The sequence below is a fragment of the Ctenocephalides felis genome, unplaced genomic scaffold (genome assembly GCF_003426905.1).
Source record: "Ctenocephalides felis isolate EL2017-DRISC unplaced genomic scaffold, ASM342690v1 CF-g0.4_SCAFFOLD_00845, whole genome shotgun sequence".
NCBI classification, from domain to species: Eukaryota; Metazoa; Arthropoda; class Insecta; order Siphonaptera; family Pulicidae; genus Ctenocephalides; species Ctenocephalides felis.
The window spans coordinates 89,349,021-89,359,078 of NW_020536999.1; the positions used below are offsets into that span (position 1 = coordinate 89,349,021).

Genomic DNA, 10,058 nt, shown 5'->3' on the forward strand with positions numbered 1-10,058 from the left:
AATGCAGCTTTTAAAAGTATTTTAATGTTATTTTATTTTAAATTTATTTGATTATATTGCTGTATAGCTAAATTATAGATTTTTATTCTTATATTGCTAAAAACAATTTTGATCAGGACTAGCAATCCAAGTTTCGAAGAGTTGACTTGAATGATTAGACAAAACATAATTTTGTTTACAAGTTTATTATTCGATTCAAGTTGTAAAAATTATTTAACTCAATTGATAAAGGATAACAATCAGCTTTAAACAGTTTTGAAGTTTTTAATTTTCAAGTTTTTGAACATTTTTTAATACTTTATTTTATAAGTTTTGTTGAATTTCTTTTATAAATTTTTTCCAATACTTTGTATATTGTTCAAGTCAACAACATTTGTTTTTGTCTCGATTAATTGTAAAGGTTTCACATCAAGTCATATGAACAATTTTAATTCGATTAAGATCATTTCTTGAATTTGATTAACATCATATCATCTATTAATTAAATAATTCTTTCGATGAATTTTTTTAAGTCCATATTTACTGAAACCTTTTCAATTATGACAGACGAGTTATTTGTGCATGCTATATCATCCCGAAGCCAACATTTGAATGAATGAGAACCACATTGAAAATTTCAAGACGAGAAAGTTTTATTGGGGCATATTTAAAAATTTTAACTAAGTTTTTTTTAACTAAGTCCCAGTAATTTTTTCTCGTTGCGAAAATTTCAAAGTGCACCTTATTTCATTCGAGTGTTGGCTTTGGGAATTGGTGTGAGGGAACACTAAAAAACATAAAAAAGTTTCAACGCTGAACAGAAAAGAGAAAAATTGATCTGGGACTTAGGGGGTTTTTTTTGGTCCCTCCTCCCCCTCCTTCCTTCTTCCCTCCTCCTTTTCCCGCTTTTTTCGCTTTTTTCACATTTTTTTTCCTTTTTGGTGTTGTTTTTTGGTAGATTTTAGGGTTCGGCATGACTCGTCCGCAATGTGTCTCTCTGTGTGTAACCTCTCGCATCATGAATCTCAGGTTGACCATCACTTCGTGTGTTCGTTTCAGGACCCTCTGCGTCTGCCAACAGCCAGCCACCAGCACTGCTCTATTTTTTCAGCTTCAGAGTTGGTCGTCGTCGCCTCCAGCCGGATTCGATCCCCTCACCTTCTGCCTCCAGATTGATGTCACCGAGTACGCGGTCACCTTAACCACTCGGCTATTTGTTATATTGATGATAATAGTTATTTTTATATTCTTATAATGTATTAATATTGAATTTGAATAAAGTATATGTATCATACACATCTCTCTTATTCATCCATCTGCCTCTACCCTTCTCTTTCCCCCCGTTCTTCTGCTACCTTGGTCATCTTTCTCTTACAGTCAAGTGCGAGCCAAGTCAAGTTTTTTGTTTTTCAGAAATATTCTAAGTGTCAAGGTCGAAATGCGCCACCTGAATTTAATATTTTGAACTAATATTTGATATTTATGAAAAACTAGACATTTGATTTTTCAAGCATCTTTGGGATTTGAACCGAGAAACACCGAGCAACCGTAGTGGTAACTTAACGGTCTCGGCCAACTGGCTATACAGAAACTTTATCTATTTCTAGAAATATAAAGTCTATTGCCGTTAAAGTGGTAAATATTTTTACGATTGTCGTTGCCATGGTAACCGTTTTTAACATTTTTCTAGATATGGTTCGTAAAGATAATACAGTACAAAGAAACCTGAATAATTTCTTATATTAGAAATGAGAACAAAACATATGAAGTACAAAATATATTTTCAAATATATCACAAACATATTTTTACATAACAATTAAATTAAAATTAGTAGTGACATGTTATAAATGTAAAAATTATTATACTCAACAAAAAGTATTATAATTTTACAATTGTAATTAGTTGGCGTTTTTTGTATTTTCAAAAATTAAGTGTAATTTAAATAAAATATTAAAGAATGTGTATTATATTTGAAATTACACTGAAAATGAGGTATGACATCGTCTCGAAAGGTCTGAAATTACCAAGTAAAGTGTGTGTTAAATATCTGAGTGTTGTATTGTTCATATTCAAAATTTAATATACGTTCCACTCATATCACAAAATTCTATAATATATATATATATATATATATATATATATATATATATATATATAACAAATGTATTCTGAGTGGATAGTAGATATTAATTTGGAAATATGAACAAACAACACTCTTTTTTGCACTAATTTATTAAATAATAATTTTCACAAACGTTTCGAGACTAGATTTGTCTCATCATCAGTGTGTTATAATTTAAGATTTAAAATATGGAAACCTAAATTAGCATTTTGTGTTATCCATTACAAGTCGCTCGATACACGTTGTTTGTTCATATTTCCAAATTAATTTATTTGTATAATTTTTACAACGACATAAACAAACAGAATTAATACTGTTACTGAATATAAAGAATAACTTATTATTAATATTGTTTGTGTTCTTTATAATACTGAATTTTTTTTTAACATTAATAGTTATTTGAATAGTGGATATTATCTTATCACTTGCCAATTATAGCACCCAATTTGGAAATCCTGGAGTTGGTGTATTGCTCGTTGTCGTTGTTGACTTCGTGGTGGTGGTTGGTTCTTCTGTGGTTGTAGTCGGTCTAAACATAATAAAGATTTGGTTAATAGAATTATATAATAAAAGTAATAATTTGTTCATAGAATTCAGAAAATTCCAAACAATGTATAAGCATATATTATATATTAGATTTAATATTAAAATTACAGTAGTCTCACACATAAAACGATTTATTAAATGAATATGATTTAATATCTCCGAAATATAGTAAAAAAACTCTGATGTTTTTTTTAAACCTGCTTTGGTTTGAGACTAAACCAACTCCTCGCGCTGTCAATACGAACAGAATGGCTTTCGAACCATCAAAATCGGTTCAGTCGTTCTCTGAAATATAGCATATGAAGTACTCTACCACTCTACTACTAGAAAAAATCTGACAATTTTATTTAAACCTGCTTTGGTTTAATTAACTAAAACTAAACTAAGTCCTCGCGCTGTCAGTACCAATAGAATGGCTTTCGAACCATGAAAATCGGTTCAGTTGTTCTCTCAAAAAATAGAAATATAGCATATGAAGTACTCTACTATGAGCAGGAAGTCTGGAAACTAACTACTAGTAAAAAAATCTGATGATTTTATTTAAACCTGATTTGTTTTGAAACTAACCAAGTACTCGCGCTGTCGACACGTATAGAATGGCTTTCGAACCATCAAAATCGGTTCAGTCGTTCTCTCAAAAAATAGAAATATAGTATATGAAGTACTCCACTACTAGTAAAAAAAATCTGATGATTTTATTTAAACCAGCTTTGTTTTAATAAACTAAAACTAGTACCAATAGAATGGTTTTCGAACCATCAAAATCGGTTCAGTCGTTCTCTCAGAAGTAAGTATAAAATATTATATAAAGTACTCTACTACTAGTAAAAATATCTGATGACTTTATTTGAACCTGCTTTGGTTTAATTAACTAAAACTAAACTAAGTCCTCGCGCTGTCGATACGAATAAAATGGCTTTTAAACTATCAAAATCGGTTCAGTCGTTCTCCCAAAGAATAGAAATATAGCTAGTAAAAAATCTGATGATTTTATTTAAACTTGCTTTGGTTTAACTAACTAAAACTTAACTAAGTCCTGGCGCTGTCAGTACCAATAGAATGGTTTTCGAACCATCTAAATCGGTTCAGCCGTTCTCTCAAAAATAGAAATATCGCATATAAAGTACTCTACTATGAGCAGGAAGTCTGGAAACTAAACCAAGTCTTTGCAATACAGAAATCTAATGCTTGTTGAACTATCCGATCATAATCGGTTTAGCAGTTTTCTTTAAAAATAAATGATTGCCTTTGAAGAGCACCAGTGTGATCAGGAAGCATGGACATAAAGATATGAAAGTTAACTGGATACTGTCATTAGTATCAAAAATACTTTGAATCATCAAAATAGCTTCAGCAATTTCTCCAAAAGACGGAATAAAATAATAACAAGTACTCCAAAACGATCAGGAAGTCCGGAGAAAAAAAAAAGTTATACTTTTTTTAAAATAAAATAATATATTAATTATATTAATTAAAAAACTCAACAAAACAACTTATGGCATCTTGATCGTTTTGAAGTACTTTATGTACGAAGTTTCTGATTTTTTGAAAAACGTCTGAACAGATTTTGATCATTCAAATACCATTGGATTCGTATCGACACCATAAAATGTTAGACTAGTGGTCAGTGATCATTTTGGAGTACTTACAAAATTATTCATGGTGAGCTGTACAAAGTAATGTGAAATTAATGTACTAGTGAATACGGCTGAACCGATTTTGATGATTCAAATGATTATCAAATGCCATTCAGCTCGCATTGACAGTACGGAATCTTAGTACAGTGACCAGACCTCCTGATCTTTGTAAAATTTACGTCTGGAGCATAGCTCTGTACGGATCAGAGACATAGACTCTAAGAAAAGTCGTCAAGAAATACTTGGAAATTTTTGAAATGTGGTGCTGGAGGCTGATGGAGAAGATAAAGTGGACTGACAAGATAATAAAAAAGTCTTGAAAAAGGTGGGCGAAGAAAAGACTCTACTGAAAAAAAAAAGGAAACTGGATTGGATCCGTTCTGCAAAAAAAGTGCCTCCTGCACGTCGTCGTCGAGGGTAGAACAGAAGGAATAAAAGGATTGGGAAGAAGGAGAATGCAGATGGTTGATGACTTACGCGAGAAGAGAAAATACAGGGAACTGAAAGCCGAAGTGCAGGATCAGGAAGCATGGAAGCAAAGATTTGGAAAGGTAAATACATAAAAATATGTAAAAAGTGGTAATGGGAATTATAGACGATGAAGGGTAATCCTTACATCATTTATTTATGGTGGCTCACACCTTGAACCTGTCTTCTGGCACACTATTACTAATTTACTACCATATATTACTCTTTCCACTAACATTTCCGTGGTTGGCATCTCCGTCGTCGTCGTTGGTACCTCTGTAGTCGTCGTTGGCATCTCTGTTGTGGTTGTAGTGTCCATTCCCGTGGTCTGCGTCGTGGTCTCCTCGGTCGGCCACCTTGCGGTTGTCGTTGTAGTAGTTGTGGTGGTTGTGGTTGGCTTCTTCAGCAGGGTTCCAGCAGCAGCAGGGACTCCATCAAGGGCTGCTGGAACTCTATCAAAGGCTCCAGGGACTCCATCAAGGGCTGCAGGGATTCCATCAAGGGCTGCAGGGATTCCATCATCTGGTGATGCATCTTGTGTTGTGGTGTCATCTTGAGAACTGCCCCAAAGGGAGAAGAAGGTCGGCCAACCATGGACGAATGAAACTGAGAGTAATAGGCAGAGCTAGAAGAAAATCAATGAATTTATTGTTTTAGTTGGTGCAATCCAGTAAACACCGAGTGGAAGTAGCAATCTGAAATCCACATAAATTCCACATCGGTGTCACAGCGCTGAAGTCACGCTTGTGGATTTCAGATAGAATTCAAATCACACGGTGTTTACTGCAAACTTTATATTTCAAATCATTAGTTAATATAAATTTAATATTTAAAGATATTTACTATTAACTTCATTTCTATGCTGGCGTTGTGTTTTAGAGTTGTCTTTATTAATTAATTAATTTAATAATTATACAAGTTCAAGATTCATTTTTATACTTGCTTATCTTATCTGTAACGATTGTCAATTACAATTATCATATCTTATATTATTTAAATATTTATTTGCATATTATTAAAGTAATGACGTTTGAAATGAAAAGGAGGCCTCTCAAAGTCTAGTAATTTTAAAAATTTTGAATTTATAATTGAAAAAAAAAGTCTTAATCTTTGTGCATTGTGCTATCATTTTTACTGTGGTCCTAGAAATGTTATTCAGAGTTATGGTTCCAAAGTTTAAATGAATTAAATTAATAAAAAATTAACTACAGTAACCAAATTAGTCATAATTTCTTCAAAAGTCTAGGTTGCACTTAAAAGCCCATAATTTCCAATTTCTAATTCTTTTTCAGGAGAGTTAAGATCAATACTATCACCCCGTTTCGGCTTAACGTTAAGTTCTGGGACACCCTATATACATAATGGGATAATACACAAATTGAATCTACGTTTAATTCTGACCGCCAGGAACTTAGTATATCAGATTAATTGCTTTAATTGCGAACTTTTTTATATCGGAAAAATACCAAGCAATTCAAGACTATGTTAACCGAATACAAAATAATTTCAACCATAACAGATTTTTTCAAGCCAAAAATTTTAGATTTTGAAGAGAACGTAATTAAAAGAAAATTCGCTTAGGGGTTGTTTCTGCAAATGCATAACAACAGGGTCATAAACAAACAATTTGACAACAAGGCCCTGAACGAAACAAACACGTGATTCCTAAATAGCGTGTCAAAATTTCTTAAAAAATGACAAGATTTCATCGCTTTTTTAATTTCCTCGTAAAATTTGAACATATGTTAAGAACTGCTTCAAGAAAAAACGTGACATTTCTATCTTAGAAGAATCCGAATAGTCAATACATAGTTTCGACAACTTATTAAAAGTTACTCATGTTTATTATGTGTTTTGCCATTTGTGATGTTAAAAACTATATATTTTACCACTGTGCACATACTCATCCATGGAGTAATAATGTTTTCGTCTGTTATATTAGGATACAAAATTGTTAGTGTTTTTTTATTATTATTATTGATTTTCTTACAAAATTTCTTACAAATTATTATTTAGTGTTCATTTTTATAGTTAAATTGATTGCCACTGAATGAAGGCTAAGATGCTAGCCGAAACGTATGGATTTTAAATAATTTTCTAAAGGCTCTTAATCTTGATTCCATGATGAATAGGATTTAATTAGATGTTAAGTAATTTATAAATATTCTTATGTGTCATAATATTTGAGTTCTTTGAAATACTATACAGATGGCGCAAGAATTTATTTAATGACGTATGTTATAAACAAATATAAGAAACTTTTTCTAGAAAATTTAAGAATACTATTAAAGAGTCATTTTTTATTCATTTGTAAGCATTGGCGCCCTTGGGAGCAATAAAATTCGAAAATGTCCTTGTTAAGGACCACCCTAATATAATATATATATATATATATATATATATATATATATATAATACACACGATAATTTTACAAGTGAACTTGAAAAACATGTTTACGACATCTCTTGTTTATTTAAACGAACTTCAACTTAAAGCGGATTATTAAATCTGCAAACAAGGTCGATTTAAATTACTTTATCATCTAAAATTTAACAAAAACTAAGATAAGATAAAACATTTGATATATCATCTTGCAGGTCATATATAAATAAATAAATACGCACTCACCATTGACATGTTCCACTCATCACTGTATTCATGAAAAATCTATGCACCCTGATACCAAAAACGATTACCTAAAACATATAATAATAAAATTATGACAAATAATAATTTTATTAATGACTATTAATAAAAACTTACCTTCTTCAACAGTGGCGACATCTTTTGGCTGAAAATTTGACTACAGAGTCATCTGGAGGAGTTTTTTAAGGAACATTTTGTTTTGTAAAAAAAATTACGTGTTACACAAAGTACAGTAGTAATTTTTTGCGTATAAATACAGTTAAATGCAACAGGCTTGTATTACTAATTTTGCTCGTATGAAGAAGAAGACGAGCCGTGCTTTCGGCAGCTCGTATCTCAAAATCTTGTACGAGGAGTCACTCGTAAGGCGGGGTACCACTGTATAAACAAAAAGTTTGTACAATACAAAAGGAGGTCAAATGTTCCTTTATGATCAGAAGACTCGGCCTCTTTAACGATTCAGATTTAAGTACTCCATAGTGATCAGAAGGTCTGGAAAATAATCTAAGAGCCCCCACAGTAAATACCAATCGAACTGTTTTCGAACCATCAAAAATCTATTCAGTCGTCGTCACAAAAAATTCGATAAAGTTTGTATAACACACTTAGAACTGACTTTAGAAGTACTCCACAAAGATAAGGAAGTCTGGAAGCTCAAGTAAAGGCTCTCTCAACACGCAACACCAAATGCTCCCTAACTACCAAAAACACGGACTCTTTGACGATTTAGAGGTTACAAAATCAAACTATTTTGGTATATAATAATAAAACTCGATATATTTTTTTATAACACACAATGATTGACCTAGAAGTACTCCAAAATGATCAGGAGGTCTAGAACTGGAAAGGCTCCCTCAAAACCGCAAACCAAATGCTTTTCAACTACGAAAACACGGACTCTTTGACGATTTAGAGGTTACAAAATCAAACTATTTCGGTAAAATATAAATAAATAAAACTCGATATAAATTTTTTATAACACACAATGATTGACCTTAGAAGTACTCCACAATGTTCAGGAAGTCTGGAAGCTAGAGTAAAGGCTTTCTCAAAACCGCAGACACCAAAGCTCCTTACTACCAGATAACACGGACTCTTTGATGATTTAGAGGTTACAAATCAACTACTTCGATATAAATAATTAAAAACTCGATATAAATTTTGTATAACACACAATGATTGGCTTTAGAAGTACTCCACAATGATCAGGAGTCTGGGAGCTAAGTAAAGACTCTCTCAAAACTGCAAACATCAAATGTTCCTTTCCTACGGACTCTTTGACCATTTAGAGGTTACAAAATCAAACTATTTCGATATAAATAATTAAAAACTCGATATAATTTTTTTATAACACACAATGAATGGCCTTAGAAGTACTCCACAAAGATCAGGAAGTCTGGGAGCTAAAATAAAGGCTCTCTCAAAACCAAACAAAATGCTCCTTAACTACCAAAAACACGGACTCTTTGACGATTTAGAGGTTACAAAATCAAACTACTTCGATATAAATATTAAAAACTCGAAATAAATTTTTTATAACACAAAATGAATGGACTTCAGAAGTACTCTACAAAGATCAAAGTCTGGGAGCTCAAGTGTGGCTCTCTCAAAACCGCACACCAATGCTCCTTAACTACAAAAAACGGACTCTTTGACGATTTAGAGGTTACAAAATCAACTACTTCGATATAAATAAAAAAACTCGAAATAAATTTTTTATAACACAAAATGATGGACTTCAGAAGTACTCTACAAAGATCACAAAGTCTGGGAGCTCAAGTGAAGGCTCTCTCAAAACCGCAAGCCACCAAATCTCCTTAACTACAAAAAACGGACTCTTTGACGATTTAGAGGTTACAAAATCAAACTACTTCGATATATAAATAAAAACTCGAAATAAATTTTTTATAACACAAAATTGATGGACTTCAGAAGTACTCTACAAAGATCACAAAGTCTGGGAGCTCAAGTGAAGGCTCTCTCAAAACCGCAAGCACCAAAATGCTCCTTAACTACAAAATAAACGGACTCTTTGACGATTTAGGGTTACAAAATCAAAACTATTTCGATATAAATAAAAAAACTCGATATAAACTTATTATAACACACAATTATTAATCTTAGAAGTACTCCTCAATCTATGATCAGGAAGTCTGGGAGCTAAAGTAAGTCGCTCTCTCAAAACCACAAACACACCAAATGCTCCTTAACTACCAGATAACACGGACTCTTTGACGAATTAGAGGTTACAAAATCAAACTATTTCGATATAAACAATAAAAACTCGATATAAATTTTTATAACACACAATGATTGACCTTAGATGTACTCTCTCAAAACTGCAAACATCAAATATTCCTTCCCTGCGGACTCTTTGACGATTTAGAGGTTACAAAATCAAACTCGATATAATTTTTTTATAACACACAATGATTGACTTTAGAAGTACTCCATAATGATCAGGTAGTCCGGGAGCTAAAGTAAAGGCTCTCTCAAAACTGCAAACATCAAATGTTTCTTTCCTATGGACTCTTCGACGATTTAGAGGTTACAAAATCAAACTATTTCGATATAAATAATTAAAAACTCGATATAAATTTTTTATAACACACAGTGATTGACTTTAGAAGTACTCCACAATGATCAGGAGGTCTAGAA

The 10,058-nt window shown here is 32.1% G+C and overlaps 1 protein-coding gene across 2 annotated transcripts; it reads right to left on the reverse strand.

Annotated features, from left to right (window-relative positions):
* Positions 1-2,347: 2,347 nt before the first annotated feature.
* LOC113363239 (integumentary mucin C.1-like) lies at positions 2,348-7,432 on the reverse strand. Of its 2 annotated transcripts, none has more exons than XM_026605726.1 (3): positions 7,383-7,432; positions 4,990-5,378; positions 2,348-2,631 (listed from the first exon to the last, which is right to left on the reverse strand). In XM_026605726.1, the coding sequence occupies exons 1-3, from the start codon at positions 7,389-7,391 to the stop codon at positions 2,535-2,537; spliced, it is 495 nt and encodes a 164-aa protein (XP_026461511.1). In that variant the 5' UTR covers positions 7,392-7,432; the 3' UTR covers positions 2,348-2,534. The 2 variants fall into 2 exon arrangements, with proteins under 2 accessions (XP_026461511.1, XP_026461510.1); XM_026605725.1 differs by lacking the exon at positions 7,383-7,432 and adding an exon at positions 5,597-5,612.
* Positions 7,433-10,058: the final 2,626 nt, after the last annotated feature.

Excerpts from the sequence above, each read along its gene's own strand:
- LOC113363239 (XM_026605725.1), bottom strand. Across the intron at positions 2,632-4,989 it reads GAGATGCCAACCACGGAAAT|ACCGACTACAACCACAGAAG; the intron begins GTTAGTGGAAAG and ends TATTATGTTTAG.